Source organism: Rana temporaria, chromosome 12 (assembly GCF_905171775.1).
Source record: "Rana temporaria chromosome 12, aRanTem1.1, whole genome shotgun sequence".
NCBI classification, from domain to species: domain Eukaryota; kingdom Metazoa; phylum Chordata; class Amphibia; order Anura; family Ranidae; genus Rana; species Rana temporaria.
The window spans coordinates 37,056,395-37,080,599 of NC_053500.1; the positions used below are offsets into that span (position 1 = coordinate 37,056,395).

Sequence of the window (24,205 nt, forward strand, 5' to 3'; positions counted from 1 at the left end):
ACTGTGGTGATGCCCCATCAGATGGGGCAGTACTCCCCCCCCCCCCCCCCCCCGTCTTTCAGGTTGAGTGACAGTTGGCGTTATTCAACCTGGAAGACTGAGGACATCTTGTGGTGAAAAAGAAGTATAGAAGAGAAAAATAAAAGTAGCTAGGACACGTGGAGGAATGTAGAACTATGTTGCTGATTGAAAATGTTCTAAAGTTGTGTTTTTATACAGCTTTGTTTCTAAAACAATACAGACTAAGCTGAAGCAAATCTTTACAGTACAAATTGTGCCTTTTATTCAACGTTTTACAGTGTTTTTTTATTACCAAATTCCCCAACAATTATCCTTTAATTTTTTAATTAAAGTAGAACTTTAGGCTAATTATTTATTTTCATTTTGAATAGAGCGAGGTTGGTTTATTGTTCGCCTTCTGTGTCTCATTTTGGAGATTTCCCTTCACTGTCCTGTCCCATACCCAAACAGAAAGTGAGAGGAAATCCCTGCAAATTAATGGAATTCCCCCAGGTCCCCATTGGAAGATATCCCACTCTATTACTTTTCTGGAGACAACCCAACATTTTGGATTTTCTTTTACTTTCACTTTTAGTAATGGTAAACAGGACAAATGGATAGGGTGAATCTCCCCAACAGGGCACAGGCAACAATAAAAATTGTCAGGGGGTCCAATCCCTCTCCCCTGTATCCAAAACTAAAGAAAAGGTGAATTTTCATCAAATAACATGTTCTTTGATAGTGGAAAGGCTTGGAACTCTGTAAAGTCTTTTATTGTCCATGTACCATTGTGTGAGAATCTTCTCACTTCCTGTTTCTGTGACCACATGGAAAACAAGTGGAGACTTTTCTCAAGAGGTACACACACTATAAAGTTTTAACTCTTGGGTTTTGTCAGAAAAATTCCACTTTAGTGACGTGTCCATACGAGATCGTATAACATTAGTGTGAACACTTGAGAATACGAAGTACAAATGATTGTGCTTGTTCGTGAGAAATGGTTAATAAGGTGTTAATGAAGTTCTTAACTTCTGCAACCACAAGAAACTTTGCAGCCGCAAAGTGCCGTTTTGTTTTTAAATGATTTTTGTCTTGTGGTTGTTGTATTTTCTGCATGTTTCCTGACTTAGAACATGGAAAGGCTGATTGCTCTGCTTTTTATCTACAGTGTATCACATGCAACAAGACCTTTAAGAAGCTCTGGTCCCTCCACGAGCATATAAAGATCGTCCATGGCTATGCCGAAAAGAAGTTTTCTTGTGAGATCTGCGAGAAGAAATTCTACACGATGGCCCATGTCCGAAAACATCTGGTCGGTAAGTTGTCTGGCCTTCCCTTCCATGTATGACAAGTGATGCTGTGTCTGCTCACTTTGAGCTCCAGAAATTGATTGAAACGGGTAAAACCTTGTCGACAGATAGCGGTGCCAGATCTCTAATTCTTATCTTATATAATAAGAGTTGTTAAATTTTATGTATAAAATATATATATAAAACAAATATATATACATGTACGTCCTTGCCTTCTAGCGGGTGGGGGGTCCGATCGGGGAGCGATCCGGGACGACGGCGCGGCTATTTGTTTATAGCCGCTACCCGGAGCTGAAGAACGGGGAGAGCCGTGTGTAAACACTGCTTCCCCGTGCTTCACTGTGGCGGCGTATCGATCGAGTGATCCCTTATATAAGGGAGACTCGATCGATGACGTCAGTCCTACAGCCACACCCCCCTACAGTTGTAAACACACACTAGGTGAACCCTAACTCCTACAGCGCCCCCTGTGGTTAACTCCCAAACTGCAACTGTCATTTTCACAATAAACAATGCAATTTAAATGCATTTTTTGCTGTGAAAATGACAATGGTCCCAAAAATTTGTCAAAATTATCCGAAGTGTCCGCCATAATGTCGCAGTCACGAAAAAAATCGCTGATCGCCGCCATTAGTAGTAAAAAAAATAAAATTTATAAAAATGCAATAAAACTCCCCTATTTTGTAAACGCTATAAATTTTGCGCAAACGAATCGATAAACGCTTATTGCGATTTTTTTTTTTTTTTTTTTTTTTTACTAAAAATAGGTCGAAGAATACGTATTGGCCTAAACTGAGGGGAAAAAATAAAACAAAAAGTAAAAATTATTGCATTTTTTTCAAAATTGTCGCTCTTTTTTTGTTTATAGCGCAAAAAATAAAAACCGCAGAGGTGATCAAATACCACCAAAAGAAAGCTCTTTGTGGGGAAAAAAGGACGCCAATTTTGTTTGGGAGCCACGTCGCACGACCGCGCAATTGTCTGTTAAAGAGACGCAGTGCCGAATCGCAAAACCTGGCCTGGGCATTTAGCTGCCTAAAGGTCCGGGACTTAAGTGGTTAAATAATATCTTATTTAAAAATTTCATTCACCTCCCACCCTTTAAAACGAATCTCATGGCCGATGTTTTTAAACATTTTGTCCAGTGTAGTATTCATAATTAAAGCAATAAGTCCCATGTCATACTGGTGCAACTTGTCATGCGATTTGCATGACAAGTCACAAACTATTGTCCCCTTTGGAAGCGGTCAAATTAGTGAGATTCAAACTTTCTGTGCAGCAGCTCTTGGCCATGAAAGTATTTTGAGCCAATCAGAACTTTATGTATAAAAAAAAATACATATATAGATATAAAATGCATGAATTATTTATTAAATAAGCTCCTATGCAAATAAGATTTAACGCGGCGGTTGAACCCATTTTTGAGAGGTGGTCTTAAGCGAAAGGCCACACCTACCGGTAGTTTTTGGCCATTTAAAAGCACATTTTTACTTACCTTTTTGGAAGTACCGAGTGTACTTCCGTTTTAGCCGGGCCGCAGCCCACGACATCACATCCTCCTCTTCAGCGAGCTCTCCGTTGTCTTCTGGGACCTGTGTGTGTCCCAAAAGACAAGCCGGCCATTTACAAAGCGCCACGCGACTCATGCGCAGTAGGAAAACGGCAGTGAAGCCACAAGCCTCCACTGCCGGTTTCTCTTAGTTGGGATGGCGGCACCGGCAGCCGATCAAATTGGAAGGGGGCAAATTGGTGCAACTAAGTCTATTTCGGGGTCTCACTGGTTTTGTAAGTTGTTCCTATACTACAGATGCTGCTTGATGTCTTATAAGTCGCAACCTGAAGTAGCCCTGAAATCCTACTGTTAAATCGTGCTACTTCAAGTGGAGTAGCGTGATTTCAGTGTGACTGGGTGTTAATCTAATTTTTCATAGAACTATCAATTGTACTTTCTGTGCAGTAGCTCTTGGCCAGGAAAGAATTTGTTTAGCTTTGCACAGTCCTGTCAGTCTTTGGCCTATGCTACACTAGCAAGCATTCACCGGTGACAGGATCATTCGCTTTTTAGGCTAGTCTTCTCCTCTGGGTCACAGGAGTGAAATTCGTTTTGGACTCCTTTGACCCGTTTTCAGAGGAGAGCGGTCTGGAGTCCACTCTGCGCTGACATCGCTGCCATCAGTTGAGGCACTGCGTCATCCTGACTTCCTAAGTATGGATCCTCCAGCTTCCTGAGACAGTCTCTGCCTGCCCCTCCACAGCTCAGCGCTCCAGTGAGCGTGGAGGAGGAGAGACACTGACTCACGGGCAGTATCTCTCCTCGCTGGGATCTGTGAAAACTGAGTCATCCGCCATGTTCGGTGGCTCGGTTCTCAGTGCAGACAGCGGGGGACAGCTGTAGTATCAGTCTGAAGCTGCAGCCACCTAGGTAGGTAAGTATGAATCAAAAAGAAAGCCCATACTTCCTTTTTAAAGAGGACAATAAACCACCCCACTCGTATTTCTACAGTGTCATTCCCTTGAAGGCCAGAAAAGCAATGCATTGCTCGTTCCTTCAATAACCCAAACTTCATTGTATCTGCCAGCAGGGCAGTGATGCTGTAGACACAGGTGGATGAAGCTTTTTGGGGGGAATTGTCTCCCAGGGACATGTTACCCACTGTGGCAGCCTAAGCACACAGGCACGTAAACAAACGTTTGTGTGCATAGGCACATTACAAATAATGGGCTGTATTTTAGCTCCGTAAAAAAAAAAGCTGTACTGAGCTTTTTGAAGCTGCAGTGTGCAAGAGGCCTTATGGTAAATATGGGAACAGCAGACCTCTTTCACATATTCAAGCATTGTGGTGAAGCCGCTGAGCAGACTGCCCAAGCCACCAAAAACATGTTTAGCCATTGATCTAATCAAAGGCAGTCATGTTCGACCTCTGGTCTTCCATCACAAAAGTGTGGGCTGGGCAGAGTCCATATGACACATACAATAATACAATTGTAGACCTGCTTTGTAAATGGCACTCTCGTTAGGCCTACAATCTACAAGGACAAGTAGCAGGTGCATGTTAATGAGGCATTGTAGGCATGCAGCTTTTCTGAATAAACATTCATATATACTTTCAACTGAAGCTTCTTTTAAACTGATAATGGGGGTTTTACACACACACACACACACACACACACACACACACACACACACACACACACACACACACCAGGCAGCTGGATTAGGGATGTTTAGATGACATAGGTAAAGTCCTTGGATTATTACACTTGCCCTTCTGTATCAGGACAACAGAAACCAGGTAGGGCTACACAATATAAGTACCACCCTTCTCCTGTTGTGCATAACTCATTTATTTTATTTATTTCAAGTACTTGTATAACGCTCTTAATGTACGCTGCACTTTACATATTGTACATTCACATCAGTCCCTGCCTCTCGAGCTTACAATCTAGGGTCCCTAACTCATTCATACACATACTGGGGCCAATTCAGACAGGAGCCCAATTAACCTACAAGCATGTTTTAAGGAAACTGGAGTACCCCGGAGGAAACCCGCACAAGCACAGAGAGAACATGCAAACTCCAGGCAGGTAGTGTCGTGTTTGGGATTCAAACCAATAACCCTTTTGCTGCTAGGTGAAAGTGTTAACCACTACACCACTGTGCTGCCCTCTGTAGTTCTCTGGTAATAACGTATATGATAAGAGCAGAGCAAAGGCAGGAGGTTTATTGGCCAACAATTTCCAGCAAGACCAATGTGTGCGTTTTTTCAACTTCTCAAACAGATATAATAAGCTTTCAATTGCATATTTAACAGACCAAAAGGAACCAAAATTCATTTTTGGGGTTTACAGCCCTTTAAAGCGGATGTGCCACGGGAAAAATATATTAAAAGCCAGCAGCTACAAATACTGCAGCTGCTGACTTTTAATATAAGGACACTTACCTGTCCTGGAGTCCAGCGGTGATCGCAGCAGATGACGAGCCGATCGCTCGTCACCCTGCTGCTCCCCCCTCCATCCTCGGTGAGGGAACCAGGAAGTGAAGCGCTCCGGCTTCACTGCCCGGTTCCCTACGGCGCTTGCGCGAGTCGCGCTGCGCCCGCCGATTGGCTCCCGCTGTGTGCTGGGAGCCGAGTGTTCCCAGCATACAACGGGGGACGGACGGGAAGGAAGGAAAAAACCCGTCCTTTGCCCGTATCGTAGGGCCGGAAGTGGGTGCAGATACCTGTCTGTAGACAGGTATCTGCACCCCCCTCCCCCCTGAAAGGTGTCAAATGTGACACCGGAGGGGGGGAGGGTTCCGATCAGCGGGACTCCACTTTAGAGTGGAGATCCGCTTTAAGAAAAAATACAGTACTTGCATTTTTCTTTTCAGCCACTAGATGGTGATATGTCACAGATGGTATTCATAGAGTTCTTTGAAGTCTAAAAGAATGCCAACACCCAAGATGTAGTATTTTCCAGAAAATAATCATCACCTTGTCTTAAAACGTTGTGAAAATGATGTAATCGCCCATAGAATAAAAGCATCAGTGCCTCTGGTGATTGTCTTCTGCTCCATAAGACTCATTCCCCTTCCTGTGGAGTTTTGAGGATTTGCCCCCTTTATCAAATCAGGGAGAGGTCAGCTATGGGTGGCTCCCAGGGCACATTCACAGGGTCTATAAAATGGAAGCATGTTCCATCTAGATGCCTCCTTTTTATAGCTGTTGATTGGTTAGTACTTCTACACAGAGCCTGTTTTCCCTTTAAGCAGCCTGCATATTAATGTTCAAGGCTCATTCACACCAGAATGTGGTGTGGGAAATGTTCAAAACGCACTGGGGGTGTGAGATCTGTGGGGTGTCATTGTATCCACCCCAAGCTCAGATCACAAACGCAGCGCGTTTGCCTGCACCGGATTGCATGGTATCGCCATAATGTACATTTAGGTGCAGAAAATGAATGCATGCACTATTTTGAAAAGTAGTGACATCACACTCCTGCCTCTCCACCTCATTCAATCGGAGAATGCTTTGCATTCACTCAGGAAATGCAAAACATTCTGTGAATGGCACCCGTGCTGAGCGACCAACCTTCTATGTTCAGAATGCAGTAGCTGCTCGGTATGGGACCCAGAAGCCTGTGGAGATCAGTGGAGTAGCGGTGTTTACTTCAGTGATTTTCAGCTTACAAGAGCATTGGCCAGGTATGTTGTATGCATAGCTACACTGGTCCAAGCTAACTATGTATAAAATACCATACCTAGAATTCCTCTCTAAGCTCTTCTTGGCAATCACAGGGTGGTACCAGGCAGACCACTACAATGAACTGCAATAGTATTCATCGCCTCAAGTGGTGTGTGGCCCTTTCATATTCCTTACAAGATCAGTTTGTAGGAAAAGTGTGAGTTGATTCTGCAGATCTAAGCTCTTGGCTTTAATTAACCACTTGCCGCCCGCCAATGACAGATTGACGGCGGCAAAGTGGTTGTAGAATCCTGACCGGACGTCATATGACGTCCTCAGGATTCTGAGCCGCTGCGCGCCCCCGGGGGCGCGCATCGCGGCGATCGTTGTTGCAGGGTGTCAGTCTGACACCCCGCAACACCGATCTCGGTAAAGAGTCTCTCACGGAGACTCTTTACCACGTGATCAGCCGTGTCCAATCACGGCTGATCACAATGTAAACAGGAAGAGCCGTTGACGGCTCTTCCTCACTCGCGTCTGACAGACGCAAGTAGAGGAGAGCCGAACGGCTGCTCTCCTGACAGGGGGGGTTCGCGCTGATTGTTTATCAGCGCAGCCCCCCCTCGGATCGCCACATGGACCACCAGGGAAGCCCACCCTGGACCACCAGGGAAGGGCAGATAAAAAAAAAGGCTAAAAAAAAAAAAAAAAGGCTGTAAAAAAAAAGGGCAGATCAAAAAAAAAAGGCTGTAAAAAAAAAAAAAGCATTAAAAAAAAAATGATGCCAATCAGTGCCCACAAATGGGCACTGACTGGCAACATAGGTTAATCAGTGCCGCCCCAGTGTCCATCAGTGCCACCCTACAGTGTCCATCAGTGCCACCCCACAGTGCCCATCCATGCCCAGTGCCCACCTATCAGTGCCCATCTGTGCCACCCATAAGTAGCCATCTGTGCCGCATATGAGTGCCGCCTGTGTGTGCCCATCAGTGCCGCCTATGTGTGCCCATCAGTGCCGCATACAAGCGCCGCCAATCAGTGCCACCTCATCTGTCCCCGTCAGTACTACCTCATTGATGTCCATCAGTGCCATCTCATCGGTGCCCATCAGTGCCGCCATATCAGTGCCCGTAATTGAAAGAGAAAACTTACTTATTTACAAAAAATTTAACAGAAAAAAATAAAAACGTATTTTTTTTCAAAATTTTCTGTCTTTTTTTAGTTGTTGCGCAAAAAAAAAAAATCGCAGAGGTGATCAAATACCACCGAAAGAAAGCATCGTAGCATGACCGCGCAATTGCCATTCAAAGTGCGACAGTGCTGAAAGCTGAAAATTGGCTTGGGCGGGAAGGTGTATACGTGCCCTGTATGGAAGTGGTTAAACATAAATATGTTTTTCCCTCAGCATGAAATATGTGATTTTATTATTCCATAAATTATTTTTTGGGCTGTTCTATAAATGCATATCGAAATAGAGCTGCAGGTCTTAAAAGAGAAGTATGGGATTTGTTTTTGTTTTTAGCATCGTACTTGCATAGTCAGCATCGGTCCCCTGCCGGATCTAACACTGAGAATCCAGCGATCACTCAGTTCTCGCAGCTCTTTGAGCAGAGAGCTGGTGACTGTCGGTCACCGGCTCTGCTCCACTCCCTCCCGGCTGGCTCAGGCTCTCAGCAGCTTGCTGGGTGCTGGCCCAGGCATGTGGGAGGATCCCTACCATATGGTTGCGATCTTTCTTTCCCAAGCCTGGACTTGCTCTGTGACATCAGCCTGCAGCAGGATTTAGCCCGCTGTCTGCTGAAAATGGGTTACAGGAGTTCAGAACAAAGTGTACTCCTGTGATCCTCAGGAGAAATACAGCCAAACGAGGTCAGGCTGTACTTCTCCTTTTAAGCTGGCCATAGATGGATCAAAATTTGGACGGTTTAGCATGGATGAATTTTTTTTTTTTTTTTTTGACAATGGCATTGAAAGATCAAGATGAGAGATACCAGTCGACATGGGCTCCTTATGTGAGGTACAGAGAGGGGTAAGGGGAGGGGGGGTGGGGAATAGCCAACATGAACTCCCCCCCCCTTTTTTTTTGGGTGGGTGGAAAAGGGGAGGGGGGGACAGAGGGTAATAAAATATAGAAAGATAGAGAGGAAAATGGAAAGTGTTGCGAAAATAGGATAAAAGTGGGAGGAGAGGAGGAAGATGAGGTTTGTATCCATCGCTCTCTCAATTCTCTGATAATATTCTAATCAAACAGAAGAGATGAAATGTAATATCCTGTAACGTAACTCTTGAAATAAATAAATAATTTATAAAAAAAAAGCATGGATGAATTTTGATCCATCTATGGCCATTCCTGTTCTTTTGGTTGACTTATCATGCAGATGTTGTGAATTTGTTTTTAATTAGAACAGCACTGATCAGTGTATTATCACAGCAGAGGAGTCCTTGCTGTCAGAATATAGTAGTACAGTGGGGAGGACTCTCCATATCCATTTAGTTGGATATTTGGCCTTGGTTACTGGTTTTTATAACTTGCAAAGTCTTCCTGAATGAATTGCTTTTGTAGCAGGTCTGTAACTTTTATTTTTCTGTGATTGCTTGTTCTACAGCTCATACGAAGGACATGCCTTTTACTTGTGAGACATGCGGGAAGTCATTCAAGAGGAGTATGTCACTGAAGGTGCACTCTCTGCAGCACTCGGGGGAGAAGCCATTCAGATGTGAGGTGAGATGTGTGACAATTGAAGGGACAGAGTCATTCACAACCATTGCCTAAAGTATTCTTTTACCATGGATACATTGTTGATGATCATTGATGGAAAAACACGGTCATCTGGTGACTGGTATACAGTATGTGTAATAAGAGGCATGATGGTCACTGAGTTGCTCACTTATCACAGATGTACACAAAGTTGCAGCCAGAGGGCAGTTATCATTGTCCTTAAAATGTAATGTCCGTGTTGTCTCTGTATGTTATATGTAAGCTTGCCGTACACATTAGTCAGACCATACAATCTTTGTACAGTTAACGTTAGATTTATCTCATTTTTGTTATAGGAGGGTCTATGTAAACTATCCAATCAGTCAGGCAGACTGTTGCACTACATAGTTCTAAGTAAAACTAGAGGAGATTGTACAGTCAGATTGTAGTTTGTGTGGTGGGATTTAGAACAGACCTACGCATTGCTCTTTTAGGGCAAAGCAACATATTTGTCTCTTCCCTCATATAATCCCCTGCGTCATTCACATGCTACTCTGTTGACCCCTGGAAGCCCAAAGCCTTGTACACACGATCGGATTTTCCGACGGGATTTGTGTGATGACAACCTGTTGGTGGAAAGTCTGTCTGTTTGTACGCTCCATCGGACAGTTGTCGGATTTTCTGCAGACAAATGTTGGATGGCAGGCTTTAAATTTTTTTGGATACAACTGTCTGTTGTCAGATTTTCCGATTTATGTGTACACAAGTCTGTCAGACAAACGTCCAAAGTACAAACACGCATCCTCGGAAGCAATGCTCACCAATCACAACATTAGCAGAAGGTGCCCAAAGGGTGGCGCTAAAGAGCCAATAAAAACATTGTAGTATGTAACTATGTTCGTGTTTGTTGGCCGACAATTGTGTGCCAAGACAAGTTCCTGCCCAATGCCCTTCGAACAAAGAGGCTTTGTCTGCGTAAAATCCGATCATGTGTATAAGGCTTTAGGCTTCATGTACACGGAACGTTTTTACAACCTCCCCTGAACGATTTAACTTGACGGATAGTGACCAATGTTTAAAATGTCAGGTTTGCCGCGTTTGCGATTTAAAAGCGTTTTTACATTTTATTTTTTCCAAATAATCAAAACTGAAAAACACCTGTAAACGAAACGCAGCTAAACGCGAGTTACTGCGTTTACTCCAGGGATGCCCAACCAGTGGCCCGTTTAGCCCCCCTGATGTGGCCCGCGACCTCCTGCTCTGGGATGGTGGGTCGGCAAAGCCCAGATCGTGGGTTGCTGACCCTCTATCCCAGACCATCGATGTTGTGAATGAAGCCAGCGGTAGAAGAAACAAGCGGCTGCGGAGCAGAGCTACAAAAGCCGATGGTTCCTGTATAGCACTGGCTTTTTGTCACAGGTGGAGTGATAACCAAATGCACTCTGCCTGGAAAAGCAACAGCCAGTGATACCTGAATGGCAGATGGTTCTTAAAGGTAAGCTTATTACTAAAATCACAGTGTATGTATGGCCATATCTGTTCTGCAGTGGTTATTGGGCTGCTTTGAAACAAACTAATCTGCAGGTGCAGAGCACTTGTGGATTACCTGCACTGAGCCATAGACTTCTGTTATTACCTGCGGGTTTGGTGTGCTTTCTGAAAGTGCAGGATGAAATGGAAGTCTATGGCAAAGTGCAGCTAACCCGCAGAAAAGCCACCGTGTACTGCGCTGCACCTGTGGTATGGGTAAATCGCAGCACATAAATGTACAAGCAGCCTTGGGCCCCTTTCACACTATCAGTCCGACCCAATTGGACCCTCTATTCCCCTCTATGGAGCAGCAGATGTAAATGGACTTGTGTCTGTTTACACCCGCATACCTCCAATCCTTCCCCTTCCATGTAGGTGGATTGGAGGGTCCAGAGAGTAGAATGGTCTGTGTCCATGTCTGCTCTGCATATGCAGAGTAGACACAGACCTGTCACCCACTTGCTCCGCTCATTGTGGCCCACGACCGGTTACCAAGTTGCTTAAGTGGCCCTTGCTCTTCAAAAGGTTGGGCTCCCCTGGTTTACATGCTTTTACAAGCTTCAAATGCCTCTGAACATCCGTCCTGAACGCATTTTTTTGTGTTCCAAAAAAATGCTTCTAAATGCAACTGCCTAGAAACGACTATACAACCCTGTGTACATGTACTGATAAGATAACATAGAGGAGAGTTCAGGGGCAGCTGAAAAAATTGCCCGACTGCTCCTAAGCGTCAGTTACCAGCAACAAGCAATTACATGAAGCCTAATGTACATGAGAGCTAAGGAAATACCCAGTACCACACCCTCTGGGAGTCACAGATCAGGTGACCACATTGAGCTCTATGATGGGGAACCCATAGCCCCGTGTGAGCTCGAGGGGGAGAGAGAGTGACTTGTTTCACTTGGGAAATTTTCATCCAATATCAAATTTGCAGCAACATTTCAGCTGCACACTGGACGTTAAAGTAACGTTATAACAACACCAGTATCTTTGCAGTGAGTCGCAATGTGTTTTTTTTTTTTTTTTACGTTTTTGCAATGGCTTTTTCCCGCTTTATAGGTTTTTTTTTTTTTTTCCAATGGATCAAAAACGTTAACTCTTGAACTACATTTTTTTGCAATTATCTACGTTTATGAGCATTTGGCGGTCTTTGTGGTCAGAAAAGCGACTCCTGAACGCAGTTTTATGGCATTCAGACAACAGCCCATAAACTCCACTGGTGATAAACGTCCTAAAACACCACACATAGGATAACATAGAGGGGAGTTTATGGGCTGTTAAAAAAAAAAAAAAATCCAGACAAATCACATTGTCTGATTTGGAAAGAATTTATTTTCAAATTATGGTGGATAATAAGTATTTGGTCTCGTCTACAAACAAGCAAGATTTCTGTCTCTCACAGGCCTGTATCTTCTACTTTAAGGCCCCTTTCACACTGGGGCGGGAGGCGTGGTGGCGGTATAGCGGCGCTATACCGACGGAATTGCCGCAGGGATTCGGCCGCTAGTGGTGCAGTATTAACCCCCGCTAGCGGCCGATAAAGGGTTCATACCGCCCGCGGCGGTATTACCGCGGTTTCACAATGAGAAGGCTGGGCAGGAGTTTTTCAGGCAGTATTTAGGCGCTATTTTTAGCGCTGTACCGCCTGAAAAACAGTGTGCAAGAGGTCTTAGAGGCTCCTCTGTACTCCACTCATTACCTGTATTAATGGCACCTGTTTGAACTTGTTATCAGTATAAAAGACACCTGTCCACAACCTCCAACAGTCACACTCCAAATTCCACTATGGTGAAGACCAAAGAGCTGTCGAAGAAATGGAAGACATACAAGACCAATGATAATCTCCCTCGATCTGGGGCTCCACGCAAGATCTCACCCCGTGGGGTCAAAATAATCACAAGAACGGTGAGCAAAAATCTCAGAACCACACAAGGGGGCCTAGTGAATGACCCGCAGAGAGCTGGGACCAACGTAACAAAGGCTACCATCAGTAACACACTACGCCGCCAGGGACTCAGATCCTGCAGTGCCAGACATGTCCCCCTGCTTAAGCCAGTACATGTCCGGGCCCGTCCGAGGTTTGCTAGAGAGCATTTGGATCATGGGTCTTCAAACTATGGCCCTCCAGATGTTCAAGAACTACAATTCCCATCATTCCTAGTCATGTCTGTGAATGTCAGAGTTTTACAATGCCTCATGGGATGTGTAGTTCTGCAACAGCTGGAGGGCCGTAGTTTGAGGATCCCTGAAATTTTGGATGATCCAGAAGAGGATTGGGAGAATGTCATATGGTCAGATGAAATGTAGAACTGTTTGGTAGAAACACAACTCGTGTTTGGAGGAGAGAAAATGCTGAGTTGCAACCAAAGAACACAATACCTACTGTTATGCATGGGGGTGGCAACATCATGCTTTGGGGCTGATTCTCTGCAAAGGGAACAAGATGACTGATCCCACCTCTCTCTCACCAAACTAACTCTACAGAACTCATTGCCTTTCATGGAGACTCTCACTCTACAGCTTCAAGCAACTCCCCAGGACACCATCCACTTACTACTATGCTATAGACCACCAAGACCAAAGACAAATCTCCTCACACCCCTCACCAAATTCATCTCGACACACACCCTGAAAACCAAAAATGTTCTTTTACTTGGGGACTTCAACCTCTGGGCTAATTCCACCCAGGACCCCATCGCCACCTCCTGCATCAACCAACTGGAAGCACTAGGTCTGCAGCAATTGGTAAATACCCCCATGCATGGTTCGGGGCACATTCTGGATCTCATCTTAAAACAAAATATGGACATCAATACACTGGACAAAATGCCTTTACCATGGACGGACCACCACACTATCAAATTCAAAATCACCACCAACACCACCGCCCAAAAACCAAAACACTCATCAACACACTGGATAAGATCTCAGAAGAAACTACACTCTGAACTCTTCAAAATCACACTATCAAAAAATATAGGAATGCTAAAGCAAAACCAATCAACAGGACAAACACTCAACTCCTTAAACAAAGCATTGCTACAGTTGCTCCAAAACGTAGAGCACCCATCCGGAAAAACAATAAAGGCTGGTTCAATGACACGCTTACTTTACTGAAGCAAGAACGCAGAAGAGCTGAAGGAGCATGGAGAAGAAATCCCACAATGGAAAACCGCACAAACTACAAAGCACTCACTAATACCATAAAGCAATATTCAAAGCAAAAAAAGAATATTTCTCAAACACCATATCAAAAGCCATCAACCGTCCCCGCGAACTCTTCAAATTGGTCGCTCAGACTATGAACCCCACCTGCCTAGAACCTCCAGCAAATGAAACTCAAGAATTCTGTAATGAGCTATCGGATTTTTTTATCGACAAAATTGAAAACATTCAGCAAATAATTCAACAGAAAAACAACCAACCTCACTCAGCCACAGCAAGAAGAGGAACTCAATACAAACATCATACAACCGACGAATTTTGTGCTGATCCCGATCACCATCAACACTACCAAAAACATCATCAAAAGCCTTCGAGACAGTACATCACCAAATGACACCATTTCGACAAAACTCCTGAAAGAATGTACTGATATCTTGGCACCCACCATAACACATCTCGTAAACCAATCGTTCAAAGAAGGTATGGTTCCAATCTCCCTCAAGCAAAGCATAATCAAGCACCTCCTAAAGAAACCTAACCTCAACCCTAAAGATCCAAATCACCGAAGACCCATAACAAGCCTGAACACCATCTCCAAGATTATGGAGAAAGCTGTAGTACAACAGCTACAACTCCATTTGGATACACACACACACACACACACACACACACACACACAAACTCTTGGACCCACTTCAATCAGGTTTCCACCCAGGCCATGGCACTGAAACAGCACTTCTCAATATATGGGATGATGTCCTCGAAGCAGCAGATGATGGAGAATCATGTCTCCTGGTGCTGCTGGATCTCAGTGCAGATTTCGACACTGTAGACCACAAAACGCATTCGCAACTCATTCGCCTTAAAGAAGTAGCAGGAGTCAGACGCAGATCTACCATGGTTCACCTTCTTCCTAGAAAATCGTTCCCAGACAGTAAAACTAGGAGCCTTCTCCTCTTAAACTCGCACAATTTCTTGTGGAGTCCCTCAAGGATCACCCCTGTCACCCATGCTCTTCAACTTCTACCTCCGCCCACTCCTCAAAATCATCAGTAAATAGGACCTGTGCTACCACTCATATGCTGACGACACTAAACTCTACTTTTGCATCACCGGGAAAAAAGACCAATAATAACGGTCTAGAAAAATGCTTTGCATTGATCGATGATTGGATGACTGAGAGCTCCCTGAAACTCAATGAATCCAAGACAGAACTTCTCCTGCAAGCAAACCAGAAAACAAAAGCTGAGATTTCATGGACACCACCCACCATCCTTGGACAGATGATCACCCCAAGCACCAAAGTCAAAAGTCTCGGAGTCATCTTTGTGTCTGAAATGTCGATGGATGCACAAATAGGATCAGTAGTCAGCGGATCCCACCATCTCCTCCGGCTGCTGCGTAGACTCATCCTCTTCATTCCAAAAGAAGACCTAGCAGTAATAGTTGGAACTATTATCAATTCCCGACTCGACTACGCAAACTCCCTTTTATATTGGCCTACCTAAATATCAGATTTTGCATCTACAAGTCGTCCAGAACACAGCAGCTAAACGTAAAGGATAGGATCACATTCAAGACCCTCTGTCTTACCCACAAATGCACACAAGGAAACGCTCCTCAATACTTGTGTGAGAAAATAAATCATTACACCCCTAATCGCACTCTCCGATCAACTAACCAAAACCTCCTCCACATCCCCAAGTCCCACTACAAATCAAAGGGAGAACGAAGATTTGCAGTCCAAGGACCACTGCTATGGAACGCTCTACCCACAAACATCCCTAGCCAGGGCCTTGATGGATCTCAGCTGTTGACTAGGTGTCCTATAGATCCTCCAGATTTCCCATAAACGGCAATTACCAAAAAAGAAATAACAGAGCCCACATGGTGAAGTATGTAGAAAAAATCCTCCCGAGTTTAATAAAAAGTCACACTTACAGGAATGCAGTAGATTAAAAGCACAGAGAAAAAAGTCGGCCGGCTTACTCGAACGCCCGTTCCACTCGGATCGTCACGTCATGCGTCAGCACGTCACCTTCCCGACGTACGCTTCGTCATAAAATTTACGTAATCTGGGGCACTTGAACAGATGAACTTTTGATATTGACCAAATACTTATTTTCCACCATAATTTGCAAATAAATTCTTTCCCAATCAGAAAATGTGATTGTCTGGATTTGTTTCCACATTTTGTCTCTCATAGTTGAGGTATACCTATGATGACAATTGCAGGCCTCTCATCTTTTTAAGTGGGAGAACTTGCACAATTGGTGGCTGACTAAATACTTGTTTGCCCCACTGTATCTATAGTTCCGAAATGGTAGTATGTAATATATGAGCATTATACACATATGGCAAAAAAAAAAAAAGGTAGATGCAAAAGATTAGTTTAAAAAAAAAAGGCCTGTGTATTTAATAAAAACTGCGTATGATCTAAAATCATTATATCCATCAGATCTGATCGCAATGTCATTTATTTTTCCCGGTTGGATATTTTTATTTTATATTCAGACTGCAAATGGAACATTCTTTTTTACCAGGGAGAGCGTCTCCAAAGGGGACACCTGAGGTGTGGCAGGCAGGGGGATCATACTGCTGAAATCCTCAGGATGGGAAACCACCAGGCGCCGTCTCACCAGGCTCCCCCTATGACTGAAAGTCATTGACTTGCCTGTTCCTCAGTGTGTTATAGAAAAAAAAATCTTAACAAAATGTGATGACTGACCTAATATTCTGTGTACATTTCTTTCCCTAGAACTGTGATGAGCGTTTCCAGTACAAGTATCAGCTGCGCTCCCACATGAGCATTCATATCGGTCACAAGCAGTTCATGTGTCAGTGGTGCGGAAAGGACTTCAACATGAAGCAGTACTTTGATGAACACATGAAAACACACACTGGTGAGATTTTCCTCTACCCGCCTGATAGATGTAGATATACACTATTAAAAGCTTTTTGTTATAAGAGCCAAAATAATATCCATTGATCCTGTCAGAAATGCAGAGCTTTCCTCTGGTATTTCACAGAATCGAATTAGCCTTTATTTTGGGGCTATAGAACAATTCGTATTTATCGTCAAGAATAGAAAAGGAGGATGTTTTCAGTATTTTAGCAGACAGCTGGGCAGTGTTTTTTTTTTTTTTTATAATCACTATTTTTCCTTTATTGTAACACATTTCAACATACAACATAGACATACACATTATACATAGTATCTATATAGGTCCATTCTCTAATATAAAACACATTATCTCCCCTTCCCCAGGGATTCACATTGGGTCCTTAATCCTATACCTTATAAAAACAAAAAATTCCTCTTCTCCACCCCCTCCCCACTCACACCTATGTCGTGCCACTTTTCCAAAAAGTTAATTAACCACTTAAGACCCGGACCAATATGCAGGTAAAGGACCATGCCCCTTTTTGTGATTCGGCACTGCGTCGCTTTAACTGACAATTGCGCGGTCGTGCGGCGTGGCTCCCAAACAAAATTGGCGTTTTTTTTCCCACAAATAGAGCTTTCTTTTGGTGTTAATTTTTTTTTTTTTTGCGCTATAAACAAAATAGAGCGACAATTTTGAAAAAAATGAATATTTGTTACTTTTTTCTATAATAAATATCCCCCAAAAATATATAAAAAAAAACTTTTTTTCCCCTCAGTTTCGTCCGATACGTATTCTTCTACATATTTTTGGTAAAAAAAAATCACAATAAGCGTTTATCGATTGGTTTGCGCAAAATTTATAGCGTTTACAAAATAGGGGATAGTTTTATTGCATTTTTATTAATAATTTATTTTTTACTACGAATGAAGGCGATCAGCGATTTTTTTTTTTTTGTGACTGCGACATTATGGCGGACACATTGGACAATTTTGACACATTTTTGGGACCATTGTCATTTTCACAGTAAAAGTGCTATAATAATGCATTGTTTACTGTGATAATGCCAATTGCAGTTTGGGAGTTAACCACAGGAGGCGCTGAAGGGGTTACGTGTCACCTCATGTGTTTCTAACTGTAGGGGCTGGACATGTGACGTCATTGATCGCCTTTCCCTATATCGGGGAACAGACGATCAATGACAGCGCCACTGTGAAGAACAAGAAAGGTGTGTTTACATACACCTCTCCCTGTTCTTCAGCTCCTGTGACTGATCGCGGGACACCGGCGATCGGGTCCCGCGACCCACGGCTGGGCATTTAACAATCACGTACATGTACGTGATTGTGCCCAGCTGTGCCATTCTGCCAACGTATATGGGCATTAGGCGGTCCTTAAGTGGTTAAGAAAGGAGCTTAATAGCGCCTTATGTGATTTCTAAAACCTTCCGGAGGAGAAGCTGGGCAGTGTTGACGCCACTCGCTCCACAAAATTGCTGTGTTGTGGTCAACCCAAAACAGGACAGATCATACAGGTGGTTTTCTGTTTTTACAGAGTCTTTAAGGATAGAACATGTCAAATGTACATGTATTAACCTCTTCCTGCCCATACTATAGCCAAAAGACTGATGCAGCATAGGCTTACATTGCCGGCAGGGCGTCCATGGATCTCCTCCCAAGATTGCTCACAGGAGATGCGCTCCCTAGGGCACAGCTGAACATAGATCAGGGGAAAGGGCCAATCACAGCAGCCCTTTACCACGTGATCAGTAGTGTCCAATGACAGCTGATCGTCATGTAAAAACAAGGGGCTAGATTCAGGTAGGGGCGCGCATTGTTACGGCGGCGCAGCGTATCGTATTTACGCTATGCCACCATAAAGGCTTCTGTGACTAGGCAGGAGGAGGGGACAGGCAGACATAGCAGCTGCAGCAACTCTAATGTTGAAGATGCTTAAGCCTGGTACACGCTACTAGTTTTTTTTTCTCATTTATTTTCATTCGAGTGGGGGAAAAAATAATCTGTGTGTTGCCTTATTTTAGTTAAATTTTTAGCAAAATGTATTTGCTTTCGGTCTGCGTTTGTGCTTCAATTTTTGACAAAGTTCAAACGTATAAATTGCAGGTGAATTAACTGGGTTTGGGTGATGACTTTTGCTTTAGTTATGTTTAAAATAATTGTACTTACCTTAAATCACACCATACACATTTGGTGGTATTTGCCTTTAGTCAATAAGGGTAGAACAAACCTTTCCCTTTTGATGCCAAGCACGTGTGTACACGAGTAAGCATCTGGGCTTTTTCAGCCTGCAAGATTCTCTTTTTGCAGATTGCTGTTTGGACCTGATGTTCCTTCACGAGAAAAAGAATAAATCAAGTGTTTAATACTTACAGAGAATGATTCATCTCATGTTAAGTAAGGTTGTTTTTTGCATTTTTTATTTGTTTGAAAGGATTAGCTGGGTGGAGTGGCGCATTCTCTGCTCTCTCCCCTTTCCTCAGCTCAGTCAGGTGGGGTCAAGTCCCAGGGAACTCCATATTCATTAACCACTTAAGGACCAAGCCTATTTCTGACAGTTGTTACAAGTTAAACTCAGTATTTTTTTTGCTAAAAAAAATACTTTAGAACCCCCAAACATTATATATATTTCATCAGAGACCCTAGAGAATAAAATGGAGATTGTTGCAATACTTTGTATTTGCGCAGCGGTCTTACAAACACAATTTTTTGTGAAAAAAATTAACGTTTTGAATAATTTTTTTTTAGAAAACAGTAAAGTTAGCCCAATTTTTTTTTTATAATGTAAAAGATAGTGTTATGCCGAGTAAATTGATACCTAACTTGTCATGCTTTAAAATTGCGAACACTTGTGGAATGGCGACAAACTTGGTACCTAAAAACCTCGATTGCTAAGGTGCTGATGCAAAAAAACATCAGAGTTGATTTGGCCTTTTGAGGGATGTAGTTTCTTCAGCCCTGCATTTCACACTATCAGTAAAATCAAACATTACCCCCTCCCCCCCCCCCCTCCCTCCCAATCATACTTGGGAGGATGCAACATCGGTCAGATGCTGCATCTGTCCCCCGCCAGCTCCAAGACAGAATCGCTGGGCTGTGTAGGGGGCGGGAGCTACTGGCTCAGACTCTAAGTTGCTTGCTGAGAGTCAGAGCCAGGTGTCGGTCCAGGGTTGTGGGCGGATCGCGACCATATTGCCACAATCTTGCTCCAGCCTGGAGTGGCTCTAACGTCAGCCGACAGCAGGCTTCAGGTCACAGGCGTGCTGAACGAACTACAAACCTGCGATCCACAGGAGAAGTACAGCCAAACAAGCTTTGGCTGTACTTCTCCTTTAATGCCTTGAAAGCAATTGGGTAAAAAACCTTGAGGCTTTAGAACAGTGGTTCTCAACCTTTCTAGTGTCGTGACCCCTTGATAACATTTCACAAATTGTGGGGATCCCTAACAGTAAAATTATTTTCGTAGCATGGAACCCGTACTACAGTGGTGTCTCGCCGCAGTGACACCTATGCTAAAATCAGGAGATAGGGGGTCTCCTCCAGCCCCTCCCACCTCACAATCCTCACCAGTCAGCGGATCTCTAGTCTACTGCCCCCCAGCCATGCCCTGAACTGAATGGGCGGCTAAGAAGAGGCTGAGTGGGTGGCCGCGAGCTCTAGGAACTGCCTAACTGGGTGGCCGAGAAAAGGCTGGGAGAGCGGTGTGGGCTTCAGAAACAGGCCAGGATTTGGTGACCCCTGGCAAATCACCATTCGACCCCCAGGTTGAGAACCACTGCTTTAGAACCACTTTAAAGAAGCCGGACAAATTTTAATAGCAGAGGAACGGGGAAGCAGATAGAAATTACACTTGGTGATCTGTATTGAGACAAGTACACATTATAAAGCAGTGATGGCAAACCTTGGCACCCCAGATGTTTTGGAACTACTTTTCCCAAACAAATACTACACTGCAGAGTGCATGAGCATCATGGTAAATGTAGTTCCAAAACATGTGGGGTGCCAACTGCCAAGGTTCACCATCACTGCTATAGAGGGATATGCTTTGTTCAAATTTCATGTCTGAGGTCTACAACCACTTTAAATAATTTTAAAAGGTAATCTGATGTTAAAAGCATGCCTGAATTTGTAGCTTAAGGGGAATCCACTAGAGGGCTCAAGATACAGAAATGTTGCATTGTTCTTTTAGCGTATTCTTATGTAGAGGTACACCAAAAACCTGCAGGCTGGTGACGCAGTAGCTGTGTGGAGATATGTAAGATAACTGTGCATAACTATTTGGTCTTTGGAACATCCTGGTTAGTGCTTACCACTACCCTGTTAATGTCTGAAGTAGCGGACACCTGAAGGAGCTAGAGGGTTTGGGTTTAACTTGTATGTTTTCTTTTGCAGGAGAGAAACCTTTTATCTGTGAAATCTGTGGCAAAAGCTTCACCAGCCGCCCAAACATGAAACGTCACCGTAGGACCCATACAGGAGAAAAGCCTTACCCATGTGACGTGTGCGGCATGCGCTTCCGCTTCTCCAATATGCTGAAGGCTCACAAGGAGAAGTGCTTCCGGGTCACCAGTCCAGTGGGTGTTCCACCAGCCTTACAGATTGCTCTTAACCCTTCGCAAGGCATCACCAACCTCCAAACAGCCCACCTCCCGCCAAACAGTCCCACGCCACCTCTGAACCTCAACGCCCTGAGTTCCTTGCCGCCACGGCCAATCCCTCATCCGTTTTCCCATTTGCATCTGCATCCGCACTCCCATACTCACCACCTGGCAGTACCGCCAGTCCCACACCTGCCTCCACCGCCAGCTCTGTTCAAGAGCGAGGCATTGAACCACCGCGGACAGCCTGACGACAGTTTCCTACGGCACCTGGCAGAGAAGACCAGCGCAGGACAACACCATTAATGCTGGTGGCAGGCTCCAAGTAGCAGTGCCAACCTTATAGGATTGGTGCCCCAAGCGCGGGTCTGAGAGAGCATTGTACTGGCCAGGCTACAACTACGTGACATGCCTTTGTTATGTGCAGGGTGTATTAAGGGGTCATGAAAATGGAGCTCATTCAGACAATGTTTCGGGAAACGACTGTAGCGTAGAGCCGCGTCACCCCAGTGGGGTTGGCTGACTCACGATCACAATGCATTATTATAACCTATAAATTATCACGGCCGTGTTTATCGGTCTGCCCCCTACAGGTAGCATGGCAGGGGGAAATACAGGCACTAACCCTTTGTCTGCGATTACCCAGGTTTAAAACGAGTTAACGAGTAACGTAATGCCAAGAACGGTGAGCTCCACAGATGGACATATTTCAAGCTACGCTGGGAAGGCAAAAGAAGGAACCAATAGGGTCGTTTTATCTCCCTACTGTATACTAATGTCCGAGACTGACAATTTCCTTTAAAGCATTAAATATTTTTTTTCCCCCTCCTTTCACACTTCATGTTACATCCCCAGAAGGTATGCCGTCAAATCTGACAACGATTGGACGGACCCCTATAATGTATTATTTTACTACCAAAATTATTTTAGAGGATTTTTTTGTATAGGCTGAATCTAGTCTGATGTATTTCAACAAAGATGTGTAATTTTTATTTTATTTTGTGTAGCTGTCCCTCCCTGTTTTTTATAACCATCTGGAAAAAAAAACTTAAATCACAAGCTTCCTTTTTTTTTTTTTTTTTTTGGCCTTTGGTAATACTTTTTGCTCCCAATTTGTAAAAGTGGTGTGCATTTAGGACTATTTTTCAACTTTAAAAGTGCAGTTTCTGTTGCTGGTTCTGTAGGGTTTCTGCTCTGGTCACACATCTGCAGCACACTTAACAGCTGCTATTCATTTTAGAGGTTCTTTAGGAATCAAACTCTCAAATTTACTTTAAGAATTTAACTTTCTGACTACAGATGGAAACGTTCAGTGACTTACAGCCCTTGGTTCCTTATTAATGAGCTTCAGGCATACAACTAAATATAAAGATGAAAAATATCAAATCTGGTTTACCTGTTAAAGGATTTTGGCTTTTCCTGTCCTGAGATTTATGCAGCTCAGTAGCTGGGTGACATCATATAAGATAGCCATAGACTGTTCGAATCTCTGCCGGTTTAGCAGGAACCGTCTGAGATTCGAACCACGTTCTGGGAAGGCTGAATGTACCCAAGTTGATCGATCAACTTGGGTACAACCAGCCTGCTGTTACAGACACTAGCAATAATCGCTGTTTTATCCTGGCAGGAGCGGCTTCCACCAAACCCCCCCCCCCCCCCCCCCCCCGCTGCTGTAAGAACACCATGGCTCGGTGGGAAGGATTCCCCTGTCAACACTGTCAGCTTGTGGTTGCAGGAAATACATTTATTCTGTCAATGGCTGGCCTTACGGAATACTGTGTTGTCCTTACTCCACTTTAGCCAGCTGTTTGGACTGCGAGAGGGCAGCAGAAGACTGATTAGGTTCTCTCGGCTCAATCTGCTCTCTCTGCCTATTGGCATGGTTTATTTGCATGCATCACACCTAATTGGTTCCCCATTCTGCCTCTCCCTTTTCCAGTCTGCTGTGAAGGGGGTTGAAAGAGGCTTATAGTCAAATTCAGGAACTTACATTGGGTGCAATACAAAAAAATTCAGTTAAAGGGGTTTTCCACCCATTTTGTAAGTTTATTAAAAGTCAGCAGCTACAAAAAGTGTAGCTGCTGGCTTTTAATAAACCGACACTTACCTGCTCCACGGCTCCAGCGACGCGCCGGACGGGGCTCCGCTCCTCGCCCCCCCCTCGCCGGCCGGCGTCTTCATGCTCAGTGTGGGCACCCGGCCGTGACAGCTTTCGGCTTCACGGCCGGGCACCTACTGCGCATGCGCGGCCCGGCGAGGCGCTGTCTGATTGGACAGGCGATCGCCGAGGACCTGTCGCGTGTCCTGGGCGATCGCCTACAGCAGCCCCTTCCTGTAGGTGATTAAGCTTAATCGCCTAGGCGATTAGGCTTAATCATCTGCCCGGAAGGAGGAAGTGGGACAGGAAGTCCCACTCCTCCTGAAGCCCCCACTCCCCCCCCAAAAAAATTACATGCCAAATGTGGCATGTAAGGGGGAGAGGAGTGGGTTAAGAGGAAGTTCCAAATTTGGGTGGAACTCCTCTTTAATGTATTGATTGCAAAGCTGCATTAATTTATCTTTTTCTGTGTGGAGTTCAGCTTCAAAGAGAAGTTCAGGAATTCGATGAAACAAACTGTAATACTGCCCTAGGTGGTGCTGCATCAATCTGATGCTGCATCTGTTCTCCCCAGCCTCTGAGATTGAGAACTGAGAGGTCAAAGTTCACTAATCACACAGTTCTTGGTCTTCAGTGAGCCAGTGACTGTCAGTTACTGCTCTGCCCTCCATCGCTCAATAGGGAGCGGCTGGCTCAGGTTCTCAGCAACACACTGAGAGACTGGCCCAGCTGACGATTC

The 24,205-nt window shown here is 44.3% G+C and overlaps 1 protein-coding gene across 1 annotated transcript in view; it reads left to right on the forward strand.

Annotated features, from left to right (window-relative positions):
* The window catches only part of ZNF652 (zinc finger protein 652), an 87,819-nt gene extending 65,388 nt beyond the window's left edge, over positions 1-22,431 (forward strand). The window contains exons 3-6 of the mRNA XM_040331754.1: positions 1,169-1,316; positions 9,082-9,197; positions 16,627-16,771; positions 21,163-22,431. Coding sequence (XP_040187688.1) covers positions 1,169-1,316; positions 9,082-9,197; positions 16,627-16,771; positions 21,163-21,674 — 921 coding nt within the window. The 3' untranslated portion in view covers positions 21,675-22,431. The remainder of the gene's footprint in view (positions 1-1,168; positions 1,317-9,081; positions 9,198-16,626; positions 16,772-21,162) is intronic.
* Positions 22,432-24,205: the final 1,774 nt, after the last annotated feature.